Consider the following 27749-nt stretch of genomic DNA (forward strand, 5'->3'; position numbering starts at 1 on the left):
GATTAATGAAAAAGGATTGTGAAATTAATTAACTGAAGGAGGTGATGAGATGTATTAGGATCTGTTCCACAAACTCCTTATTCTAGGCAGACGTGCTAAGCACACAAACTGCAAGTGTAAGATGGAAAACACACCTTACAATTTAATGGAAAAACTGACATTTACTAATTACTGACCACTTATCAAGGTCTGTACCGTGTACTTGGACATGTACAGCTTGTAACCACCTTCATTTTCACAGATGGAGAAACTGAAGTTTAGAAGAATTCATGCCATTCCCATGGAAGAACCTATTTCTAACTCCAATTATTTTCTTCCTGCCTCTTAATGCGGCCTCTCATGTATACTTTACTAACAGCTTTTAAGAAATACATTCTTTTAAACTCAGTTATTAGGGTAACAGAAAACAACTTTAAACAATGCAGAGTGTGTGCCAATCTATCAAAGACGCTGAATCTAGTCTGAGTATCAGTGAGGAGGTTGAGTTCTGCACCCATTTGCACACCGGCCTCTCCTGGAAGGTGACCTGATGAACCAGCATGGTGTGGGGCCGTGCCAGGCAAGACAGGCGAGGGACACCCCCCACAACACGTCCCTTCCCTTTCCATCAAAACCAGAACATCTTAATTATCCACTAACCCCTTCTATCACAGGTATCTCAAGACAGTCACAACTAAAAAGACTGGAAATTCTGCAAACAGATGTTAGCAACTCAAAAATAATCATTTTTCTTCTTTGAAATTAAGACAAAAATTTTAAGTACATTCAGTACATAGGCAATTATTCAAAAAATTTTGAAACAGTCACGAGAATGAAAAAAGGGGCTGAGTAGTATTAATAGAAAAGAAAGAAATAGGAGCTTCATGACCTTAAGAAAAGTCAACAAGCCTGTGTGCTTGTAGACAAAACGGAGAGAACGTCCCCTTTTGCCTTTAGAGGATAGTGCCATACAAGATCTGAGACAACGTACACCAGGCACTCCAGAGGCACCTTGAAAGGGGAGCAGAGGGGTCCTGGCTCACTAGGGAAGGCCCCGAGGGTCCGGTATAAAAATGTTATCAGTTGCGTCACAAAACGACAGTGATGGAGAAGAATCCACTGGAAAAGGGGAAACGAGAGAAAGGAAGACTAATTAGGCCGCTTACTGAATCACCTGGGGTGAAGAGTTTATTTCCATGAAAAACAGTAGCGAGAACAGAAACAGAGAGATCCTGTGTGATGTGCTACATCTCAGATGAGCAGGAGCCACTGGCTGACCCACCTTGTGTAGTTACATGCTTCAAAAGAGCTTCAAGGTGTTCTTTTTCAGAAGCGGTAGCTTGATGGAGCCAAGCCAACATATCTCCTACATATCTAATGGAAAAACTAAATGTTAGTGAAATTTTCCTTCAGAAAAACACTGAATACCCCAATACTGTCTGCTACTATACCTCAAAGGGTCATGGGAGTGCATTTCAATGGGTCTAGGGGTACCTCCTGGGCCCCCTCTTGTAAGAGCATCAATGAATCCACGAACCACTGTACTTCTTCTGGCTGTTCCAAACTCATCTAAGGTATACCTAAAAGAGACAAGTTATTAACAAACAATGGTTTTTCTTCCCAATGGCTATATCAAACTATTCATGCACTTTCTCAGATAAGCTATCTAACACTTTTTTTTACACAGTTCTCTCAAGCAATACTGCTTTAAACAACAAAAAATATTTAATAAATAACTTTATCATAGTGATAATCCAATCCAAAGGTGCATCTTTTTATGTCTAAGAAGGAATGCAGGGATTTACAATCAGTAACAGAGGTTGTGGCAATAAAGGATAGAGCAGGGGATTTGGTAAAAGTAAAATTCGAGACAAGGTGGAAACCCTGAACTCTACAGGTTTCAGTGCCCACCCCTTGTCCAAAACATGACACTCCATTGCACACAGGAGGCCTAGTATATGGTTCTCAGAGGGTGGTTACAGTTAGAACTCTGCAATTCAAAATATAAGACTTTTCTTTCTACATTAAAAAACTCTCATGTATATTATTACAATACCACCAAAATTTGTCCAAATTATACCAAATACCACCAAAATATACTATTCATATTTAAAAGCTTATTTTGACTCCAATGTTAAACATATTACATGCTACTTGAATTTACTGACCAGTTATGCATTAAGAGCAAATACTTTCTTTTACATACATTTACAAGTCATCAATTACAGTCGGTGGGGCCAGAGGGAAGACTTTCAAAGCTGAGGAAATTTTTAGGGAAAAAAGATTTTGAACTCAGACCATTTGGGGTCAAATGATAGGACGGCTTAAAGTTACCAAGAGTCCCTGTCTCCTTGACTAGATTCAGCCTTTGCTTCTCGCTGTCGCCCAACTTAAAGTTCTGGTTTAAAGGCACACAGGAAAACAAAATATTTTTTTGTAGTCCCATGCCAGCAGATTCTAGATCCATGAACTTTTACATCTCTGAACAGTCTCTACTAAATGTTGAGAATTATTTCATTACCCTACATATAAAGAAAAGTTACAAAAATTTCACCAAAGTTTTCAAAAGAATTTCTTAGGCTACACTGCTTTCTTTAATATGCTATTGATTTCATGAAAAAATCCACTTTTTTTTTTTTAACAGAAGAAAGCTAGAAAAGGGGCATATTTTTAAGTGAAAGTGTAGTGAGGCCATCAATAGCAATAAATTGTTAGGACTCTGAGACTTCTTAAAGGACTATGTACCAGTAACCAGATCATGGTTGTGTGTGGTTTTTGGTTTTAGTTAAAAGGAAATGGTTTTGAAATTCCACGCAGTGACACACCAGCAATACGTCAAGATGAAAACGCAGTTATCAAGCAAAGTTTTGCAAAAGTGCACAGTTGCTTTACATTCACTTTGTTTTTTTAAACAAATTAGAACCAAGGTGCTTATTTCTATTTCTTCCCTCATGCTCTTAAAAATATAAATGCTTAGGGTACAGAATGCCTTCCTTTAAAGACCATCAGTTCTATGAAGTGACTTGTGATCAGATTTATGACAGCACAAAATTCACAAACTTTTTAAATATGTAAAACTAATCTTCCCCTGGGGACCCAAATGACTGCATAATAAACAGAAACAATGTAACTTCTGTTTCTAGGACTATTCAGTGTGTCCACAAGTTATATTAAAAACCAGTGAACCCACTGGCATTTTAAATGGGGGAGGGGCAATTTTTAAAAGTCTGACAAACACTAGAATCTAATCTTTTTACTATAAAATATAAATAAACATTAATATTAATGTTAATTTTCCTGCAACAGATATAATTTGAAGCAAGAAGAGCATGAGCTGAAATGAACCTTCAGTGATATCTGAAGACATGAAATCTCTTTTTCCAGAGACAAAAGAAAATTTCCTTGACCAAAAAGAGACTTTTCCAACAAAGGTCAAAAACTGAAAATGCAGCTTTACAAAAGTGAATGTCAAAATTATGTAAATATTCTAAAATGCCTCTAGTTAAAAAACCAAAATCCTCAGTTTTTATGTTTATCCATAATAGAAAAGGAAAAATTCTGGTCAAAAAGCAAATAAAATGAACAAATTTTGTCCAAAAAAATTAAAAGATAAAAGAATAATGTACAAGCCTCTCTAAGAAATACAACAAATGAAGAATGAAAAAAAATCAGCATTGTATATATTACTATATCCTCTAATAATTGACATGCTGAAGGTTTACCAGTGAAAAGAAGACATCATCAATTTGTCCATTTCTACTTGGAATAAATTCCTTTCTGAAAACACTTCTGTACTTGATGTATTAAAAGTTAATAATGCATTAGCATTCCAGTTATATAAGACCTAACAAAACCTGAGCATGACAATTTTCCCCAAAGACTTTAATAACTTATGTTTTCTTAAATGTGATACCTATACATTTGAGACCCAATAATGAACAGTGAAGCTTCTCTACTTTATTTAAATCAAGTTCATATAGTGCCATCTGGTGGTTGACATAGTACATTATAAAGTTTGTCCCTAAATTTAAAGAAACCACCACTTTGAAAACAAGTGATTACTTAAGATGAAAGGCCAATTTTCTCTTTTTCAGCGTTCATCTTATGGTACTTAACTGGCACTAAAAGTTTCCTTCTTTCGCATTCAACATCCAAATGTTTAACCATCCATACTGCACTATGGCCCCCATCCCGTGTGTCCTGTGAAGATACATCTTCTTTGCCTATTTCAGTTCTGTTGTCTCTCAAGCATTTTGCCTTGCTGTCAGGTAGGCCTTAAATACACTTCTCTTTAGCTAAAACTTTTCTACTTTATCTCCTTTCAAAATAAAAATAATAGCCAGTACTTTGTGATGAGTAAAGCATGATGCTCAACACCTTATGGGAACATTCCAATTTTAATCTTCACAACAACCCAGCAAGACAAGCACTATTTTCATCCTCATTTCACAGCTCAAGAAAACCGAAACCTATAAAGGTATGTGGGTTCATCAAAAAAATCTAAAAAAAAACACAACACACAAACACCCAGTCTAAATCAGAGCCCACTGTTTAAACCATTATGCAATACTGCTCCTTTCCAAGTGTCGATCAAGAATCTAAACTTAGAAAAAATACATTTATATGGTAGAAGTCAGCTGACCTTTTCAGAGGCCCAAAATATATGAAGGCCTTTTTAAAAAACAATTAACTTTGTGAACAAATATGAATCTGTGGACATTGTTACACATTATTAAACAAGCACCAAATGTTTCAGGTACTATAATTATACCCAAACACCCATACCTTACAGTGAAAAAACTGGGAAAGAAACTTCGAAGACACTAAGATCCGCTGAGCTGATGGTCCATAATGAGCAACAGCTTATCCCAGGAACCTGCACAACATGCAGATCTACTGTGATCCAGCTCCTGCTACTAACCCAGCAACCAGCTTCTGCAAGTCCCTAGAGGTACATGTTCCTCCTCAACCCATGCAGTAGCACCTGCTGTTCCCGAAATCTGGGATGTTCTCTCCTCCCTTTTTCATCTTGGAAAATGCTTATCAACTTTCATAACTCATTTTATACCTACTTCCTGGAAGAAACTTTCTCTAATGTACACCCCTTTCCCCACCACTGACTACTCGAGCCACAAAGCACTTGAGACTTGACTTTTAGAAAAGCACTTAATGTATACATTGAAGCTGATTTGTTTACGTCTGGTTCCATAAAGTAAAGCAAGTTGAAGGCGATGTTTTATTGATAGTAAGCCTGCCACACTTAGAACTGTGCTTAACATATAGTGAGTACTCAACAAGTAACACTGGGGTGTGATTATTTTATGTATCTGTCAAGTCCCAGCATTTGCGTTCTAATGACTTCCCTGGTGGCTCAGATAGTAAAGCATCTGCCTACAATGCAGGAGACCTGGGTTCAATCCCCGGGTCGGGAAGATTTCCTGGAGAAGGAAGTGGCGACCCACTCCAGTATTCTTGCCTGGAAAAATCCCATGGATGGAGGAGCCTGGTAGGCTAGTCCATGGGGTCACAGAGTCGGACACGACTGAGCGATTTCACTAATGTTCTAATAAGAAAACAGAGTAAGAAGGAAATCTTCTAAAAATATAGAAGCATATAAAAGACAAGACTCAGAGCAGGACTGAATGCGTGAGTTCTCTGGCTTTCTGTTTCCCGAATTTTAATGCCCTACTTGGTCTTCCCATGTTCATACTATTCCAGACATTAAAAATGAAAAAGGATTTGAAGGAATGGATAAAAAAGATGTGGTACATATATACAATGGACTATTACTCAGCCATTAAAAGAATGAAATAGTGCCATGTGTAGCAGCATGGATGGACCTAGAGAGTGTCATACTGAGTGACGTAACTCAGACAAAGAAGGAGAAATAGCATATGACAACCTGTCTATGTGGAATGTAAAAAGAAATGATAGCAGATGAACTCACTTACAAAACAGAAAGATACACAGACTTAGAAAATGAACTTATGGTCGATGAGGGGGAAGGGGTCGTTAGGGAGTTTGAGAAGGTCAGGTACTCGTTGCTATATTCAAAACGGATAACCAACAAGGACCTACTGTATAGCACATGGAATTCTACTCAATGTTATATGCAAACCTGGATGAGAGGGAGGCCCAGGAGAGAACGGATACATGTATATGTATGGCTAAGTTCCTTCCCTGTTCACTTGAAACTAACACAGTGTTGTTAATTGACTATATCCCAATACAAACTAAAAAGTTTAAAGACTGAAGACAAAAAAAGGACTTGAAGAGTAAAAGAAAACTAAAACACAGAAAAATAAAAAATATATGTTAATAATGCATGAAGTTCTTATCCAAAGCATTATCACATAGCACCTGGGGGCTGTAACTTACAGGATTAAAAACCTGAACTCTTTCTTTCCTGGAATCCTACTAATGGAATTCTAATTTTAAATCTTCTTTTCTCATCTCTGGGTAATTATTATTTATTAGCTCTATTTGACTTCCACCCCTCCAGGGCAGTGTTAATATAGGAATTTTCAGTTCATTTCAGTTCAGTCGCTTAGTCGTGTCTGACTCTTTGCGACCCCGTGAATCGCAGCACGCCAGGCCTCCCTGTCCATCACCAACTCCCAGAGTTCACTCAGACTCACGTCCATCGAGTCAGTGATGCCATCCAGCCATCTCATCCTCTGTCGTCCCCTTCTCCTCCTGCCCCCAATCCCTCCCAGCATCAGAGTCTTTACCAATGAGTCAACTCTTCACATGAGGTGGCCAAAGTACTGGAGTTTCAGCTTTAGCATCATTCTTTCCAAAGAAATCCCAGGGCTGATCTCCTTCAGGATGGACAGGAGTTTTAGTTACATACAATTCCAAGGTAATTAACGAGATGGCAGAATGCGGGAAAGACCTTAACCTCTGCATAAATAAGAGGCAGTCTAGATATTGGGACATCTTGGTTTTTGTATCTGTGTTGCATTCTATAGCATGTAATATTCAATTAGGCAGATGCTCCAGTGGTACCCAGATGAGATAAAGATATCACTGTAAATTATTATATTGCTCAAACTATTGTATATAAATTTGATTAACATTGAAATTCAATATAAATTACCAAAGAAAAAAGCAAATTTGCTTTTTTATTAATTAGGAAAAAGTCACTCACTTATATAAGACAGGCCTGTCCTGCAGGGCTTCCATTGCCTGCGTTAGGACTGGGGATATGTCACATGATTCTTGTGTCAATGTTCTGCATTCACCTGAAAGAGAATTAACACTGTGACACCTGTTAAAATACAATTAGGCCTTGATTATGTCCATGGTACAACCAGAGTCTAAATACCACATTTAAAAAATGCTTGGAAAAGCCTAGAGAACATACCAATAAAAAACTAGTTAATGCTGCTAAACTAAACATTCAAGCTTAAATATCCATTTAACTTCAGTAGACCACATCTGCTATGTAGTATACAATATATTTTATTATTATAAGAAACTAGAGTTCTGAAGAAACCAATCAATGAACAAATATACACTAAATAACTGTTATGCTGCTGCTGCTGCTGCATCGCTTCAGTTGTATCTGACTCTGTGCGACCCCATAGACAGCAGCCACCAGGCTCCGCCGTCCCTGGGATTCTCCACGCAAGAACACCGGAGCAGGTTGCCATTTCCTTCTCCAATGCATGAAAGTGAAGTCACTCAGTCGTGTCCGACTCTTAGGGACTCCATGGACTGCAGTCCACCAGGGTCCTCCGTTCATGGGATTTTCCAGGCAAGAGTACTGGAGTGGCGTGCCATTGTCTTCTCCGAATAACTGCTACATACACAGCAGTGTCAAGAAGGGAAGGCAATACTAAATATTCATCACCAGTTCTTTACGCCAGGGGCAATCTTTAAGCAGTTTGCTAGAATGTTTATATGGGTAACTTATACATACTAGTAAAATTATATTTACTATTCTATCTACAAAATACTGATTAAATCTCTACTCTGTTCAAAAAACAGGACATGTTCAGAAATTCCCAACCTTTGCTAGGTGAAGACCTCACGTTCCTTTGTTTTTAACAGGTAATTCTACTAACACACTATTGAAACATATTAAAACAAAACTAAATACATAAACCACTTGTGGTAGGCAAAATAATGGTCCCCCCAAGATCCCTAATCACCGAAACCTGTGAATATGTTATTTTATGAAACAAAACAGACTTTGCAGATGGAATTAAGGGGATGGACCTTCAGGTCAGTTCAGTTCAGTTGCTCAGTCATGTCCGACTCTTTGCGACCCCATGAACCGCAGCACGCCAGGCCTCCCTGTCCATCACCAACTCCCAGAGTCCACCCAAACCCATGTCCATTGAGTCGGTGATGCCCTTCAACCATGTCATCCTCTGTCGTCCCCTTCTCCTCCTGCCCTCAATCTTTCCCAGCATCAGGGGCTTTTCAAATGAGTCAGCTCTTGGCATCAGGTGGGCAAAGTATTGGAGTTTCAGCTTCAACATCAGTCCTTCCAATGAACACCCAGGACTGGTCTCCTTTAGGATAGACTGGTTGGATCCCCTTGCAGTCCAAGGGATGCTCAACAGTCTTCTCCAATACCACAGTTCAAAACCATCAATTCTTCAGTGCTCAGCTTTCTTTATAGTCCAACTCTCACATCCATACATGACCACTGGAAAAACCATTGCCTTGACTAGATAGACCTTTGTTGGCAAAGTAATGTCTCTGCTTTTGAATATGCTGTCTAGGTTGGTCATAACTTTCCTTCCAAGGAATAAGTGTCTTTTAATTTCATGGCTGCAATCACCATCTGCAGTGATTTTGGAGCCCAGAAAAATAAAAGTCAGCCACTGTGTCCACTGTTTCCCCATCTATTTGCTATGAAGTGATGGGACCGGATGCCATGATCTTCATTTTCTGAATGTTGAGCTTTAAGGCAACTTTTTCACTCTCCTCTTTCACTTTCATCAAGAGACTCTTTAGTTCCTCTTCACTTTCTGCCATAAGGGTGGTGTCATCTGCACATCTGAGGTTATTGATATTTCTCCGGGCAATCTTGATTTCAGCTTGTGCTTCCTCCAGCCCAGCGTTTCTCATGATGTACTCTGCATATAAGTTAAATAAGCAGGGTGACAATATACAGCCTTGATGTGCTCCTTTCCCAAATTGGAAACAGTCTGTTGTTCCATGTCTAGTTCTAACTGTTGCTTCCTGACCTGCATACAGATGTCTCAAGAGGCAGGTCAGGTGGTCTGGTATTCCCACCTACTTCAGAATTTTCACAGGTTATTGTGATCCACACAGTCAAAGGCTTTGGCATAGTCAATAGAGCAGAAATAGATGTTTTTCTGGAACTCTTGCTTTTTCGATGATCCAGCAGATGTTGGCAATTTGATCTCTGGTTCTTCTGCCTTTTCTAAAACCAGCTTGAACAACTGGAAGTTCACGGTTCACGTATTGCTGAAGCCTGGCTTGGAAAATTTTAAGCATTACTTTACTAGCATGTGAGATGACCTTAAATAGGGACATTGTCCCAGATGACTTAAGTGGGTCCAAGGTAATCATCTAGGTCTTAAAAGTGGAAGAGGCTGGCAGAAAAGTCAGAGATATGAGATGGAAGAAGAGGCAGGAGAGATTCAAAGTGAGAAAGCGACTCCATTTACCCATTGCTGGCTTCAAAGATGGAGGAAGGGGCCACAAGCCAATGTAGGCGACCTCTAGAAGCAGGAAAACCCTGTGACAGCCAGCAAGGAAACTCAGAGCTCAGACCTCAGACTCAAAGAACTAAGTTATGCCAAAAAAGTGAATAAGCAAGGCAACAGATTGTTCCCTAGAGCCTCCAGAATGAATGCACATCTTTTCATTTTAGCATGGTGACTGCTGACTACAGAACTATAAAATGATAAATTTACGTTTTGTTTTAAGCCATTGAGATAAATTTGTTACAGCAGCACCAGAAAATTAATTCACCATAATGATTATATTAACAACAAGGGATGTCTAATCAACCTTAAGATAATCTGGGGCACTAATACTGACTTTATTATTTTTTCATTTCCATCCTTAATCATATATAGTACCTGAATTATAATACTTATAAGGCAAACACAGGGACAGCATGTTCAAATTTTTTGATTACTAAGATCAAAATATGTTGTCAAATAAATACTAAGTGAAATAAAATCAAGCATTCATGAATCTAGACTGCATCAAGGAAACCACTTACTTTGAGCCCACCGGTAAAGTCTTTCGTAAGATGTTTCTTGAAGCAAGGCCATTTGCTCCATAATTTCTAAACTAAAAAAATTAAAGATTATAATTTATTTAAAAGCTTTAGCCAATAGCTAAATCTAAGAATCTAATTATTTTAATTACAGAATGATTTCATTATAGCCTATTAACTTTTTATCATTTTGTGGAATAATTTTTTTAGTAATTTGTTAATAATTAAATAAATGTTGCCAAGTTTTAATACCATCACTTAAGACACTCAACTGTTGTTTTACGCTAAACATCAGGGTATAATTTCCTCTTTATCCAAAAACACATAAAGATTAAACTTCTATTTTACATAATGCCGTACACTTTAAGAATCTAGAAAATCTTTAAAATTTTGGAAATACAAGTAGCAACGCAGTCATGAACTGAAAAGGCTACTCACCCTGCTGTTTGTTGGTTTGTACGCAAGAGAACTTTAACATCATTATGAATCTGTTTTACTCTTCCCAGTGCCTTGAAAAAATCCTTTAAAATTAAGAATGCAACTTTAAAGTTTCCATGTTTTCAGGTAAAACTGTATTGCTCTAAATTGAAATATCATGACAAAGGAAAAAGAAATTATTCTACCTACTCTAATGAAGCCTTCCTTATACTGATCTCAACTTTCTCTAAATTTTTATAAAATGTATAATAGATATTTAGTGAAGTGACAGTTGCTCAGTCACGTCCCCCAGACTCTTTGAGACCCCATGGACTATACAGTCCATGAAATTCTCCAGGCCAGAATACTGGAGTGGGTAGCCTTTCCCTTCTCCAGGGGATCTTCCCAACGCAGGGATCGAACCCAGGTCTCCTGCATTGCAGGTGAATTCTTTATGAGCTGAGCCACCAGGGAAGCCCATTATTCACATTTTAAAACATACATTAATTCGATGTCTACTATATGCCAAACAGTGTACTAAGATGCAGAGATAAAAAGTTTATAAAGACAAAATCTCTGTCAAGACATATATAGTTTTGTGAAAGAGCAATGTAAACCTGAAGACTGTAACATAAAGAAAAACACGCTATGTATCACATATCTTAAGATGTAGAAAACGCAGGATGGCTTCATCATCACAGGAGATGATGGTTTCTGTGTCTATCATATACCCTTTCTTGGCCCCTCATCCAGGAGCGAAATGCAAAGTTGGATGTATAAACATACACGAGTTGACCGATGCTGAAGTCCCAGCCTTTTTTCCCTCTATAAAAAGGTACTGGAGGCTTAGTTTCCAGATAGCCACAAATAGTGTTCCAACCATGAAAAGTAGCTGATGAGTTATTTTTCTCTGATGAATAAAAAAAATTTCTAATGTTTTAAAATCCCTAATACTGTTGATTATTTCTACTGAGGTGGGGGGAGGGAAGGTGTGATGTCACATATTTAAAATGCACAGAGTTCCTCAAACTATAAGGGCAATAAGTACCAATAGGTAAGGTACCTACAATTCTCTCACCTACTTAACACCCTACACTCAAGGGACGGGTTCCATCCCAGCCCAGGCAGTAAGATAACAGTGACATCTATCAAGAGTCACTCAGTAAGCCCCCAACCCTGGCCCTCTTCAGGAACTCTTCCTGCCCTCAGACCCCAGGCACAAGTTTGCAGTTCCTCCCAGTTAGGACACTAAAAGATTCTTCTCAAGAAATACTGAGTATCTTCAAGGGGAAAAAAAGAGGAATGATACTTTTCCTTGTTGTTTAGCGTTTTGAGAGGATTTATAGCTTGAAGTTTTGGAAAGAATGGCATGGGTTCAGAAAAGAATCAGATGAAAAGGTAAGGAGTTTCTAATCTCAGGAAAGACCAAAAGTTGTGAAAGAAAGAACATGTAATCATTGCAACATCACTGCAATATAAACAGAACATGCCATATAGCTGCACTGTGAGGCAGAAGAAAAGAGAACATGTATGTGTGGAGGGAAAGGAGCCGTGGAGGGAGAGACTAATTACTCTTAGCCCATGGTAGCTCATCTATAGAAAATAGTTAACATCGATATCCAAAGCATACTCCTTTTCACCAGAGGTCCAGAATACAGAATCTACAAAAGAAGCAATTAACAAGATTGAAAATGGTTGCCAAAGGACTTAGAGACGGAAAGGAGTGGAATAGGTGATGAGGTGATGTAGGCTTTCCTTATAAGCCTCATAGTACTCTGACTCCTAAAAAACAAAAAAGAAGTACACGTACTGCTTTGAAAAAAATAAGATAATTTAAAATCTGTACCTTAAATTGCTAACCTTAAAACATTTTTAAATCAGAAAAATTTCAGGTGGTAAAATAAAGCCTTAAAAAAGAGTGATTTCTCTATAACATCTGTAACTGCTGTGCTTTAAGTGATTTCAACAGAAAGCAAAGTACCTCAGTGATGGGTCCTTCTCTTGTACCTCGGAGAAGACTCATTTCGTCAGAAGTCAGCTGGAACTTGGATAAGAAGGCATCTGCCACTTGTGCTCTTATTTCTAATCTTTGACTGTAATATTTTTAAAAAGGCAACAGAAAATCAAGCACATTATCCATTTTACATAGCTTTAAAACAAGTTACATCTCTCATAACTTTTAAGACAAAGACGTGAAATTGTCTCAATATCTTCAGAAGCCTCATTTCTGCCTCAAATATTAGCAGATCACCAAGCACATAGGTGATCAATTAGCTGATATTTCCTACCTCTACAGAAGGCACAGTAAAGGGCTACATTAAAATGATGAACTAACCTTTATGTAAAAGGAGAAATAAGTTCATGAATGGTACAGGCAATACAAATCCTTAGCCACTTACATGTATGTGAATAGTTCACCTTTTAACAAAGTTGTAAGAGAGACATAAGCCAATTAATTTCTTCAGTCACTAAAAAGTTCTAAGCCTTTGAAGCTTGTACATGAAGTACACAAGAAATCAAAATTCAAGCCTATTATTTACTTTAGGTTAGAAATTGAAGTCAAGAACTCATCTAGTAATTCTTCATTAATCAAAAAAAAAAAAAAATCACTCCATTTTGTCTTCCCCACTTTTTTCTGCACACTATCATAACAAACAAACAAAAAACATCTTTTCAAATTATATTATCTGAGTGCAGCCAAGTTAGACTAGCTGGCAATTAGGAAAAAGCACACTTGAGTCTGCAATTAGACCTGCAGGACTAAGTTGGGGCACAATCTAAAGGCAAGTCAGAAATACAAACCACATGAGCAGAAATTCAACATTCCTGCCTTCTAGATTTCAGATTTGAAGATATACAAATAAAAAAGTGTTTCACTAGTCGTATTCACAGGGCAGTAATATTCTCCAATTTCAAAATATTCAAATGAAACTGAACAAACACTATCTGAACAGACAGAACAATGCATGCCATCTTTGTTTTGTTTGGACTCTTGGGTTTCCAGGTTTAAGTACACCATGTCAACTGCTCCCGCCGAATGACAAGAGCTAAAAAGAAAAAGCCCTCCAGGCGGCAGTAATGCTCTATTTTTCTCAAATGACAATGCAAAGCACCTACTTAGATCTATACAGATTTAAACCCTATGTCCTTAATTATCTTATTAAGTACTGAAATCTACCAGTTACCTTAACATGTCTTGATTTATACTTTTAGACGCTCAAATCATTATCATACAGGATTTAAATTAATGATAACACTTCATAAAATTCCTTGAGACTGTACAAATTAACCGTTTCAATGAAAATCTTTTGGGAGTTTCTTTTGGATCTATCTTCACAGTCAGTTTACTGGGCACAAAGGAAAATTAATCTCTTTAGTTTACTTTTTCATTATGTTTTAACTGAATCTAGTACAGTTGACCCTTGAATAATGTGTGGGTCAGGGACTCCTACCCTACCCTGTACAGAGGAAAATCTGCATATAATGTTACAGCCAGCCCTCTGGAGTAGAAGCTCCAACCCACTGTGGAATGTGTAGGACTACAAACAAAACAAAACAAAACAAAACACATATATAAGTGGACCTGTGCAGTTCAAACCTGTGTTGTTCAAGGGTCAGCTGTTAATTCAGTATGGACACATACTGACTGAGAGAAAATACACCACATTGTTAACAGTAGCTATGTCTAGGTGGTGACGTTACATCTGATTGTAATTTTCTTCAAGTTTTACACACATAAATGAAAGCAGAAGAAGAAAAATGTGATTTTTGCTTGCCTTCTCCTAACCTTTTACAGGGCAATGAAAGAATATGTATCACATATGTTTTGGATTTTCACATGTATATTTGGGCAAAATAAATTGCTTTTGTATTTTTATGTAAACTGTAATATCAAAACCTAAGTTACAGTAAGTACTTTATAGGTAAGTACTTTATAGCAAGTAACACAATCAAAATAAAAACTATTAAATAATAAAAAAGAATGAGAACATAAGCAACACAGCTGAGGAAAACTATCTAATTAAGTACAGAATAGCTTCTGTTTCCAGTTGCCAAAGTCAATGAAGAAACAAGATGTACTACACATCTCTGTCTAAAGAGCAGAGAGGGATATGGAGGGTAGTACTCCTCGAGGTATGTCAGGCAGTGTGTTCAGCACTCAGTATTATCCATCACAACAACCCTGTGATGTAGCTTATTATTCCTTTTTTCAGATGTGATAACTGAGCCTGAAGGAGTTAACAAATAACTCATGTAAGATTAAAAATCTAATGAGCTCTTACCTACGATTTAGATTAGAATTCAGTTCTTCAAGGTCTATATCCTTTCCACTGTAACATACTACACCTCAAAGAAAAACATTAACATTCACCAGAGAGAAATTTGACTGATGGGCCTTTCCAAGAGACCAAAAAAATACATAATAAATAGTGATTTCACCAATGTTAAAAACAAAGTTCATATATATTCACTCAAAATCACATACTGTGAAATTTGGCTGATGGGCCTTTCCAAGAGACAAAAAAAATACATAATAAATAGTGATTTCACCATTGTTAAAAACAAAGTTCATATATATTCACTCAAAATCACATACTGAATCTACAGTGTGTTTTGCACTGAGACATAAAGAGAGAATAAGAGGTTGTCACTGTTCTCAAGGAGGTCAGCTTTGTAGAAAGAGACTCAATCAAACCAACAATTAGTTACAAGAGATTGTACTACATACTATAGATGGCAAGAGAAAGATTTAACTCAGGCCAGGAGAAGGCAATGGCACCCCACTCCAGTACTCTTGCCCGGAAAATCCCATGGACAGAGGAGCCTGGTGGGCTGCAGTCCATGGGGTCACTAAGAGTCAGACACGACTGAGCAACTTCACTTTCACTTTTCACATTCATGCATTGGAGAAGGAAATGGCAACCCACTCCAATGTTCTTGCCTGGAGAATCCCAGGGACGGGGGAGCCTGGTGGGCTGCCGTCTATGGGGTCGTACAGAGTCGGACACGACTGAAGCGACTTAGCAGCAGCAACAGAAAGGGTTTGAATAAGCTTTGTATACAGGACTGGTGATCTGTTACTCTCTTGGTTTGAGACATAATTTTCAGTTGAATCCACACTTGTTCTCATGTCAGCCAACAAAAACATAAGAGAAAAATTCACAAGTGGGTCTCTAACCGCAAGGAAACTTCTCTTTCAAAAGATGTGTTGTGATACTAAAAACATTCTAATCTGATGCTCAAGGCACGTACTTAGTTCTGAATACAGAAATTCAACACCTGCTTTTCCTTGAGTGGACTGCTCTGTGAAGCCAACCATCTCTTCAGCATAGTGTGCAACTGTCCTCGCCATGGTCCATGCACCAATGGGAAAGAGATGGGTGGTGACGGAACAGTGCCGTACCTTGACAGTAGCAGCATACATAATCATTAAGTTAAAAATAAAAGGCAACTGTGAAAAGATAATGAAATTACTAAAAAATTTAAAAATCTACTGCTTGTTTAAAAGAGCAGTCAGTTTTGAATTATATAGCAAACAAACATCATCACTTCCAAAAAGGGATAATCTCAGTCCCAGCTATCAATGTTTCTAAACACTGATTTGTTTTCGTTTTACTCTTGGATACTCTGATTTGTATTTGTCTTACTCTTGGATAACAGCTTAAAACCTCATATTTTGTATCATTTTTTATTCACTTTTTTGATTATTTTAACTCTGCTTTGAAGTTATTTATAGTTTTATGAGTTATCTCCAAATTAATGAAGAAGTGATTATATAAAGAAAAGCTTACCTTTCAGCTTGAAGTTTAGTGGTTTTTACTATTAAATCCTGAGTCTGTTCCTTTGCTGCCTAAAATTATAAACATATCTAATATTAGCACATTTCAATTTTATTATATGTCAGAAAACCAACACTGCCAATTACTGGAGTTCAACAGCAAATGAGATCACACTCCAGAACTCAAAGATATAAAAAAGGCCCCCAAAATTGAAACAGATGTTTTAAGGCTCACATACTACATTTAAGAACTCACTCAGGGAGAAAACAACACAATATTGTAATTATCCTCTAATGAAAAATAAATGAATTTTAAAAAAGAAGAACTCAGAATTCTCAATACACACATAATGCTAAGGCTTACAAGAAAGAAAAAGGTGTCACCATGATGGAAACGAAGATCATGGCATCCGGTCCCATCACTTCATGGGAAATAGATGGGGAAACAGTGGAAACAGTGTCAGACTTTATTTTTTGGGGCTCCAAAATCACTGCAGATGGTGATTGTAGTCATGAAATTAAAAGATGCTTACTCCTTGGAAGAAAAGTTATGACCAACCTAGATAGCATATTCAAAAGCAGAGACATTACTTTGCCAACAAAGGTCCATCTAGTCAAGGCTATGGTTTTTCCAGTGGTCATGTATGGATGTGAGAGTTGGACTGTGAAGAAGGCTGAGTGCCGAAGAACTGATGTTCTGAACTATAGTGTTGGAGAAGACTCTTGAGAGTCCCTTGGACTGCAAGGAGATCCAACCAGTCCATTCTGAAGGAGATCAGCCCTGGGATTTCTTTGGAAGGAATGATGCTGAAGCTGAAACTCCAGTACTTTGGCCACCTCATGCGAAGAGTTGACTCACTGGAAAAGACTCTGATGCTGGGAGGGATTGGGGGCAGGAGGAGAAGGGAACGACAGAGGGTGAGATGGCTGGATGGCATCACTGACTCGATGGACACGAGTCTGAGTGAACTCCGGGAGTTGGTGATGGACAGGGAGGCCTGGCGTGCTGTGATTCATGGGGTCGCAAAGAGTCAGACACGACTGAGTCACTGAACTGACTGAACTGATGCTTTTTAGTGAAACAGAGGCACTGGCAGGGCCAGTGAAGGATGGAAAACATGGCTTCAGTTATGGGTGTTCTGAATTACCAGGAAATCTCTGAATGAAGTTGTAAGCTAAGTCACTGATACTCAATATACAAAAAATACCCCGCATAGAGGGTTTTGGTGAAGATTAGAGATAGCCCCATCTATAAGACAGAGTGCTGTTCCTGACCAAGTCATACTAAGCAATCTTCTCTACCCTGAACCAGAGCTGAAAGGATCAGGAATGAAAACTTGATGAAAAGGTATTTCAAAGACTAGGAAAACATTTATAAGGTGAACTGAAACAAACAAGTGTAGCCAATGAGACTGTCTCTCAGTGACCTGAACAGGGCAATACTATAAGATAAGACAGTCAGTAATGAGAGGAGAAACAAGTCAGTGGCTGGAGACAGGCAGAGACATAAAGGCATTAAACAAATCAGAAGTATGTAGATCAATGCTAACTCTGCAGCCAAACTAGGGGTTTAGACTGCTTTAATAAATGGCCCTACACTCACAGACATTTTCCTGATACTTTTTAGATCAGGATTTTAAATCATAATTAAGCTGGGTCTTCATTGGGCATAGCTTTAGTCTGAACGTTTCCTAAGGCTTTCTACTAAGGAATTTATTTCTGCTGCATTTGTGGAATATTATGGAATTCAAAAGTTTATCAAAACTTCACACAGTTATCTCTATACTGGCAAGATCGAAATACAAAGGTTTCTGGAGTTAACTGCACAATATTAGTAAACCATCACTGAAGAAACACGAAGAGTTATAATTTTTAAAAATTTACATTCGAACTTACTACAGGGCATGATGTATCAGATATCCACACATTCTGTAGACTTATCTAGCAATTTCTGAAAGTTTACTCTGTTATCAGGAACTAGGTTAAAATAAAGTCAGTATAGCAGACCTGTAGGCGACTTGTCATATCTTGACAACAGCTGCTCATTGCTTGAACATCTTCATGTATGCTTTCAAGTTCCTGAAAAGGAAAAAAGTAACATTAGATATAGTTAAAGCATTAGATAAAGAAATTTCTCTTATTTTAGCCAAATCTTTATTTTCGTTCCATGATATTCTTTTGCCAAAGCATGACAAAAGATTCTGTATTTAAGACTGAAAATGATTTAAAAGAATAATGTCTAGAATATGAAAAGATATTTTTTAAAACTAGCATATTTCTTTTTAGAAAGGGTCTGATAAGGGAAAAATTTTAAGAATATGAATACGTGTTTATTCACATTCTCATACTAAGAATTTATCCTAAGAAATTAATCAAATAAGTGTACAACAGTATATGTAAGAGATGATCAACACAGAGTTGCCTAAAACAAATGACAAGTGTGAAACATTTCCAACCACACAATGGAAATCTGTGCATCCATTAACAATGATAATATCTATGCACACACACGTGTGTTATTATGGAAAGATGTCTATATAAGGCTAAAAACGGGCTCATAAAACACATACAACACCTCCCCATGTTTTTTTCAGAAAAATACATGTATATGTGTGCAGAAGAACACACGGAAAGTCCTGAAGGGCCACACAATAAAATACTGACAGATTATTTTTGTGTAATAGAATCATAAGTAATAGTTCTATTTCTGACCTTACTGTTTATCCTAAACAGCTTTGAAGTGAATAGAAGAATGATTTCAAAATAGCAATTAATATCAGCAACAGCAAACAGGTACAAATAGGCAAACTAATCTATTTCCTTAAATCTCACTGTATAATTTAATGAGACTAGCACTATATTATTAACCAACTAGGTCAAGAATAACTTATTCCTAATATTTACTTAGCAAATGGCAATCCTTTCCAGTATTCTTGCTTGGAAAATCCCATGGACAGAGGAGCCTGGCGGGCTACAGTCCATGGGGCTGCAAAGAGCTGGACACGGCTGAGGGACTAAGCATGCACTATAGTACATCGAATGAATCTGACTTGTAAATAATATAGTATCGCTCATGGACATAAACATGCTTGATGAGCTTCAGTCCACTGCAGTCATTCTTACTGATCCTCAAATCATCCTATCTTTGACCAGTGGAAACCCCTTAACTTAGCTCCGTAGTCCTTTTGACACTTCCCAGTAGTCTTTTATGGCTTCCTCACTTTGGTACTTCTTTTCTGTGGGAAATGGTGTTTAAAGAGTACACTTTAGATGTGCTCATCACTACTATCCCTCCCTAGTTTTATGAACACTACCAAACTTCCCTTTTAACCTTCCAGATTATTAGACTTCAGCCAATGAAATCCTACTGCACAGTTAAAAACAGTCTACACTGGACTTCCCTGGTGGTCTATGGTTAAGAATCTGCCTGCCAGTGCAAGGAAAACAGGATTCAGTCTCTGGTCTGGGGAGATCCCACATGCAGCAGAACAACTAATCTCATGCACCATGGCTACTGAAGCCTGAGCACCTAGAACCTGTACACTGCAATGCAGAGTAGCTCCTACTCATCGCAACTAGAGAAAGCCCACGTGAAGCAATGAAGACCCAGCGCAGCCACGAAGACCCAGTGCGGCCACAAACAAACAAATAATAAATCTTTAAAAAAAAAAAAAAAAAGCCTTGTGTTTATTAAGCACTCGCTGGTACCATATATGACACTTTCATACAACTCAACATAGAAATATTAACTATGTAATATCACTCTAATTTAATGTAATTAATAACATGACATAATAAATAAAATTCATTTTCACTTTATGATGAATAATAGACTGCTCACTCAAATATAATGAATAATTATTTATTAGTTGAAGTAAATGATTTTAATTAATCTGAAAATTTCAAAATTTAGGATGTAGTAAGGTTCAGTTCAGTTCAGCTCAGCTGCTCAGTCGTGTCCGACTCTTTGAGACCCCATGAATCGCAGCACGCCAGGCCACCCTGTCCATCACCAACTCCCGGAGTTCACTCAGACTCACGTCCATCGAGTCAGTGATGCCATCCAGCCATCTCATCCTCTGTTGTCCCCTTCTCCTCCTGCCCCCAATCCCTCCCAGCATCAGAGTCTTTTCCAATGAGCCAACTCTTCGCATGAGGTGGCCAAAGTATTGGAATTTCAGCTTAGCATCATTCCTTCCAAAGAAATCCCAGGGCTGATCTCCTTCAGAATGGACTGGTTGGATCTCCTTGCAGTCCAAGGGACTCTCAAGAGTCTTCTCCAACACCACAGTTCAAAAGCATCAATTCTTCGGTGCTCAGCCTTCTTCACAGTCCAACTCTCATATCCATACATGACCACTGGAAAAACCATAGCCTTGACTAGATGGACCTCGGTCCCTATTAATCTCCAGTGGAAAAATAGTTATCCAAGGGAGGTGTATTCAACGAGAGACTATTTCTACCGGAAAATCACTCAGAGAAATGGTTTTTTGTTGCTGTTTAAAATGCTAAAATTCGTAAAAGAATTTCCCAGAGCAAATGTTTCAACGTTCTAAGAAGCAGCCTTTGTGGAGGTTACGAATTTAGAAATCACACCAATCCAAAGAAAGATGCTGCTGAAGGAATTGTTAACAGTTAAATTTTCTATTTGAACATGGTACACAAATAGCAAGCATATCATCTCTATTCATAAAAAAACTTAGCACAAAGCCAAGCATACAGTAAGCTCTCAATAAATGCTAAATGAAGAGTTTACATACTTCTTTGACTTCCTTGAAAATGCTTACAAACTCTTCATTGATGGCTAAACTTCTGCGTTCGATATCGCCACGTAAATTTCTTCGAGTCCGCAAACTATTTTCAACAAAAAAGGTTGACAGTGCCTTAAGAGCTTCCAACATCTCCTACATAATTGAAAATAAAAGAATATTATTGGGACCAATTTTCAAATGTTTTTCTAATCTTAAACAAAAACTTATTGAAATCATTTCCCAAGAATTTATTTCCATTACACAATCCAAAAAATACCGGAAGACCTTCACATTACTGAACAGCAAACTTATTTCTGAAACACAGTAAGGACATATTTACTTGTGCATCATGACATATATACAAGGTTATTCATTGCACGATTGTTTGAAATTGCAAAGATTAGAAAGAACCTTAATATTCACCTAAAAAAGACTGATTAAAGAGACTTTTATACAGCCATTGAAAAGAACTGGAAATTCTGTATTTACTTACATAGCGTGAGCTTCAAGAAATAAGTGAAACAAAAAGTTACAGAAACATCTGTAACACCAAGTGTTAAAAAAAAAAAAAAGGACTATGTACAGTACATGCATATTTACTGGTGCCTGCATAAACCAACTCTGGAAGGCTATATCTAAAAAATAAGCACTAATGGTAGCTTCTAGGCTAGGAACTGAGTAACTGGGAGCCAAACTTAGACTTAAGAGAGGAAAGCCTCTCTGAGATGACTTCTGAACCAAAATAATTCAAGCAAACATACTCCAAAAAAATTAGAATATATTTTTCAAGATTGAGCCTATAGGATCTGTAATGGATTGGATGTGAGATGTGGGGGGGGAAAGAAAACAACAGGAAAAAAAAAAAAAACACTTATATGTTTCTTGCATGAAGGGTAAATGGTGATGTCCTTTACTAACAGGGGAAGAGAACCAGTTTGGAGGAAAATCAAGAATTCTGGCCATGCTGTCTGTGTGATATGGATCAGGTATCCAACTGGAGGTGTCATGCAGACAACTGGAGCTTGGTAGAGATGTCAGGAACAGGGTTAGAAATTAGAGAATCATCATGCTTTTTATTATTCAAAAAGGTATGAGACTAAAAGAGTTCTTTAACAGAGAGAACATGGATAGAGGGCAGAGGACCAAGTAATAACACCCTGAATCCTACAGACAGAAATTCCTACACCTGAACTAATACATGTTCAAACAGGCTGAACTTTCCATGTTTTGATTACGCTATCATAAAAACACTGGACACATTTGGTTGCTCAACTAAATCTAACGGTATACTGCAAGTCAACTATACTTCAATTTTTAAAAATGGCTGGAATGACAAAAACTGTAAGGCTATTTAAATTCAATTTAATATTTAAGAGACAGAAAAATATCTTTAGCTATAAATATTTATGGCAAAAAATAGATAAAATAAAGCTGTTTATTTTTTGGAACACAGCCTTGATACATCCTGGAGTCGAGGCTAAATGAGTGGCCAGTAAAAGCTAAATGAACAAAATCACACAGACTAGGGGGGCAAATGACAGCTCGCCAGTTACTAGATATATGTCTTAACCCAGAGACACTCTCTCCATAGCTTATTTTTCTCATGAGTAAAAAAGAAATGTTAATTTACCAGAGCAGCTGTATTAAAAGAGAAGATCCATGTCAATAATAGGCACTTTAAACCCTTAATAAACTGTATAAAATTAACATTTATTGAGAATTAACAAGAAATAACTCCTGCAGCGCTGTGCTGAGCATTTCACCTGGTTTCTCTTATTGAACCCTCGCAACAACCCTGAGAAAGTAACTTGCGGTATTCCCAATTTAGAGATTTAACATCAGCTTAGAGAAGTTAAGGGACTTCCTCAAACCAGAATGCACCAGTTTGCTGGTTATATCTAATAAGCGGTGGTCCTAAAGACCACCCTTCTTAGTCATCATAGTATAATGAGGACCATCTTTCTTACTCATCATACTATGTTATCTTTTACACACAAATTCTTATCGATAGCTTACTGTCAGATGCCCACACATTTACCTATAAAACTCACTTTATACTTTTTTCTTTATGCCGTTATGGCATGACCAACACCTGTCGGGGTCAGGAAGAACCCCTCTTCCACCGTTGGCCGTCCGGACCCAGAATCTTCGAGGAACCGTTTTAAATAAACAGAGGTGCACCCTGGAAACCTCTTCGTTTTGGCTTCCCTCTTCTCACTGCCCCACGTCGGCAACGCAGCCTGGGGTGTCCCCCTCGAGGCGAAGACGAGGGACAAGCGCGAGGGCGCCGGACAGACCATCACTCCCCGACCCCGGCTCCCAGGGATGCGCGACCCGCGGCCCCGCCAGCCCCGCTCACCTTGTCGTTGTCCAGCCGGGTGTCCAAGATCTTACGCAGTTTCCGCGACAGCGGGTTGCTGGTCTGCGCTGAGGTCCCGCCGGCCCCATTATTGAGGCCGTTGGCAGCCCCGGTAGCGGGCACTACGACTATTTCCCCGCTGCCCTCGGCCATAGCGCCTGGCGTCCCGCCCCTGGACAGGCGCCGGCCACCTCAGCGCAGGAAAGAGACGCGCCAGAAGCCGCGTAGTGCGCATGAGCACAAAGGCCGCGCATGCGCCCTCGAACGGCTGTGCCCCGCCCCCTCCTGTTCAGCCTGGCTCCTGGGAAGCTGGCCGCGGCCGGGGGTAGAGAAATCGAGGGAGGCGCAGCAAGATTTCAGGCTGGAAGGTGGAGACTCACCTGAGACTGCGTTTGCAAAGTGGACTGAAATTCAAATCAGGTGTAGAGCTGGGGTATTACGATTTATGGGATTAAAGAGATTTCGTAATCCTCAATCTGTGAAAGTCTGAGCTAGACTTACATACACTGAGACCTGTGCCTGGGCAAATACGTTCAGTTAAAGCTAATTCTAGTTAAGTTCACTTAATACTGTGCAGCCGTTTCCCGCTCTGAAGGAGATTTAAATGTGGATGCGCAAAGAATTCCTAAATACAGTATGTGAAAAAAGCAAGGTGCGTTACAGTGTGTGTAGTGTGATCACCGTCTGTGTGTGTGTGTGTGTGTGTGTGTGAAATACCGGTACGTGTAAATTTGGGCTTTTTTTTTCTTTTTTAGGATGGCATTCCTTTGGCAGACAGATTTGCACTTTTCATTTTGTACCTTTCCAAACAGGCTGAAGTTTTCAAATCTCCCTCATGTGTTACTGAATATATTAACTGAGTACATTAAGGTAGGGGGCCCGCTTTTCTGTGTTTATTTGTACTTCTCTGAATTTGCAATTGTAATAAAAGGGAACAAGATAGTTTGAAAATTAGAAATATAGTAGGATGAAGACAGGAAAATTACTGTAAAATTTAAGGATGTTTCTGCTGGGAGGGATTGGGGGCAGGAGGAGAAGGGGACGACAGAGGATGAGATGACTGGATGGCATCACTGACTCGATGGACGTGAGTCTGAGTGAACTCCGGGCTGAGTGAACTCCGGGAGTTGGTGATGGACAGGGTGGCCTGGCGTGCTGCGATTCATGGGGTCGCAAAGAGTTGGACACGACTGAGCGACTGAACTGAACTGAAAGCTATTTATATGCTTTTTAATATTCATCTATTCTTTTATAAGGCTAACTATAAATTTTAAGTTAAGGGCTGGAAATCAATACTTTTAAGCAGTTCAATATTTTCCAGCAGTTAAAAACGAATATTCAGGTAAGCCTCACCAGAGATGTAGGTTTTATATATGTATTTATTTTATTTTAATATGTGTATGTATAATATTTATATATAACAATTTTATTGAGGATAAAGGTTTTATTTTAGTGAAAATGAAAAGGTATTTATGTATACTAAACGCCTTACGATAATAGACACTGAAAGAACTAGAGACAGGCTCTGACTTAAATATTTTAATTTAGTGAGAGAACAAAGACATATATAAAAGAGTAAAGCATTTTTATGTAACCACAGAACCATGCTGAAGTGTGAAATGCGGACATTCTTACCTTCCAAGTAGCAGTTGAACGGAGAGCCTTATCAATTTCCCCGTCTCCTCCTTTGGTTTTTTGTTAAAGCTTTCCTGCTCTTTAGTTTCTGAAATAGGTGGAAGTCACACCATATTGTTCACTGTGACTTTATCAAAATATAATATGGCATTTATTAAAGCCATATCCGGTGAATCATAGAATAAAATAGAATATTCAATCCTCTACATTCTTCCCTCTATTAAAAGCAACGAGTGCTTTTTCAGCCATGTCCAACTCTCTGCAACCCTAAGGACTGTAGCCCTCCAGGTTCCTCTTTCCATGGGATTTCCCAACCAAGAACACTAGAGTGGGTTGCCATTTTCTTCTCCAGGGGATCTTCCCGACCTAGGGTTCAAACCCGTGTCTGTTGCGGCTCCTGCATTGGCAGGTAGGTCCTTTACCCCTGAGCCACCTGGAAAGTCCATTAAAAAAACCCACAGTTTCTATTACTTAGCATCCAAATGTATTGAGAATCAGGCTCAGTGCTAGGTCCTTTTAATGCACTGTTCTTTGTGCCTATTCTGCAACATCAGAATCGTTACCATGTTATCATGTCATCAGTATTTTATGATGAGTAAATGAGTAAGTAATCCAAGGCTATGGAATCCTTCCCAAGGTTATAAGGCTAAACTCACACCACGTACTTACTAAGCTAGCAATAGTTTTCAAATTCTATTACTGCTTCTTTGGTTTTTGTTTTGAGTTATGTACACCTCTCACTTGCAATGTAGGCAAAAACTTTAGCAGCTAAACTTTTAAGTGTGTTCTGTGTTTGCGTTGTCTGTTCTTACTACTTTTGCACTGACACCAGGATTATTTTTCTAAAGCAAATTCGGCCCTATCACTTTGTGGCTTTAAAAACCATAGTGGCAATTATTGAATAAAGTAACTTTTTAGTATGGGGTACATAAGTAAGTAAGTAAGTGAAGTCGCTCAGTCGTGTCCGACTCTTTGTGACCCCATGGACTGTAATCTACCAGGCTTCTCTATCCATGGGATTTTCCAGGCAAGAATACTGGAGTGGGTTACCATTTCCTTCTTCAGGGGATCTTCCTGACCCAGGGATCAAACTCAGGTCTCCCGCATTGGAGGCAGACGCTTTAACCTCTGAGCCACCAGGAAAGATGGTGTACATACACCTTCATAATGAGATTTCAGAGTATCCCTCTTATTTTATTTCTAGGCACTTGCTTATGGTTACCATGCTCAAACCACCTGTATTTTCTGGGCCACAAACACATCGCAAATTTCTAAGTCTCCATACCTTGGCACATACAACTCACTCTCCCGGAAATGTCTGCTCCTGTGAAACTGGTGAGATCCTATCTGTCCTTCTGACTCCACTCCACTCTCTGTACCTTCCATAGCTCCCCATCTGTCCTTGGGCAGAGTTAATTGATGTGTCATGCAAATTCCATAGCAGATAATATACCGCATCTCTATAACTTCTGTCATTCAATTATTTCTAAATTTAAGTGTTTATTGTTCCTCCTCTGGACTCTTAAGTACTTGGATGGGAATCTTTGCCTTCCTAGGCTTCTTCATAGTATCTTACACAGTGTATGTGCTTATTAGAGGCTTATTGAGTGAAAAGTATTGAAATGAAGTTTTATGGTTTTATAAGTGATAGAGTTCTTTTTTTAAATTGAAATCCCAGGTGGTGCTGCTGTAAAGAACCCACCTGCCAAAGCAGGAGACATAGAACCAAGCATTCAGTCCCTGGATTGGGAAGATCCCCTGGAGGAGGACATGGCTACTTCACTATTCTTACCTGGAGAATCCCATGGACAGAGGAGCCTGGAGAGCTACAGTCCATAGGGTTGCAAAGAGTCAGACACGATTGAGGAACACAGCATGCATGCACATAGTTGATTTACAATGTTGTGTTCGTTTCTGCTGTACAGCAGAGTGTGTGTGTGTGTGTGTGATATAAATTTTTCTCACATTCTTTTCCATTATAGGTTATTACAAGATATTGAGACTAGTTCCTTGTGTTATACAATGTGGTGTAGTCATTAAGTCGAATCCGACTTTTGCAACCCCATGAACTGTAGCCCGCCAGGCTCTTCTGACCATGAGATTTACCAAGCAAGAGTACTGGAGTGGGCTGCCATTTCCTTCTCCGGGGTGCTATACAGTAGGACCTTGTTGTTTATCTGTTTTGCATATAGCAGTATGCACCTGTTAGTCCCAAGATACTAATTTATTCTTCCCCCTTTCCCCTTTGATAACATGGGTTTTATCATGTTTTCTATGTCTGCAAGTCTGTTTCTGTTTTATAAATAAGTTTGTATCCTTTTGTAGTCTCCATATATGAGTGATATTATATGATATTTGTCTTTCTCTGGCTGACTTGCTTCACTTAATATGATATTCTCTAGGTCCATCCATGTTGCTGCAAATGGCATTATTTCAATCTCTTTAATGGCTGAGTAATAGTCCATTGTATAAATAGACCACATCTTTCTCCATTCATCTGTTGATGGACATTTCGGTTGCTTCTATGTTTTGTCTATTGCACATAGTGCTGCTGTGAATGTTGGAATACAAGCATCTTTTCAAATTAGAGTTTTCATCTTTTCTAGATATATGCCCGGC

General features: G+C 38.5%; 1 protein-coding gene across 2 annotated transcripts in view; it reads right to left on the reverse strand.

The window, feature by feature from the left end:
• Positions 1-23719, reverse strand: part of COG6 (component of oligomeric golgi complex 6) — a 62207-nt gene extending 38488 nt beyond the window's left edge. For both annotated transcript variants that reach the window (XM_040267018.1, XM_040267019.1), the window contains exons 1-10: positions 23496-23719; positions 21146-21289; positions 18393-18464; positions 16399-16457; positions 12588-12699; positions 10628-10710; positions 10193-10263; positions 7130-7223; positions 1431-1559; positions 1262-1353 (exon numbers count right to left, since the gene is read on the reverse strand). In XM_040267018.1, the coding sequence (XP_040122952.1) occupies positions 1262-1353; positions 1431-1559; positions 7130-7223; positions 10193-10263; positions 10628-10710; positions 12588-12699; positions 16399-16457; positions 18393-18464; positions 21146-21289; positions 23496-23648 (1009 nt within the window). In that variant the 5' untranslated portion in view covers positions 23649-23719. The remainder of the gene's footprint in view (positions 1-1261; positions 1354-1430; positions 1560-7129; positions 7224-10192; positions 10264-10627; positions 10711-12587; positions 12700-16398; positions 16458-18392; positions 18465-21145; positions 21290-23495) is intronic.
• Between the last annotated feature and the right edge of the window lie 4030 nt (positions 23720-27749).

The sequence above is a fragment of the Oryx dammah genome, unplaced genomic scaffold (assembly GCF_014754425.2).
Source record: "Oryx dammah isolate SB20612 unplaced genomic scaffold, SCBI_Odam_1.1 HiC_scaffold_24, whole genome shotgun sequence".
NCBI classification, from domain to species: Eukaryota; Metazoa; Chordata; class Mammalia; order Artiodactyla; family Bovidae; genus Oryx; species Oryx dammah.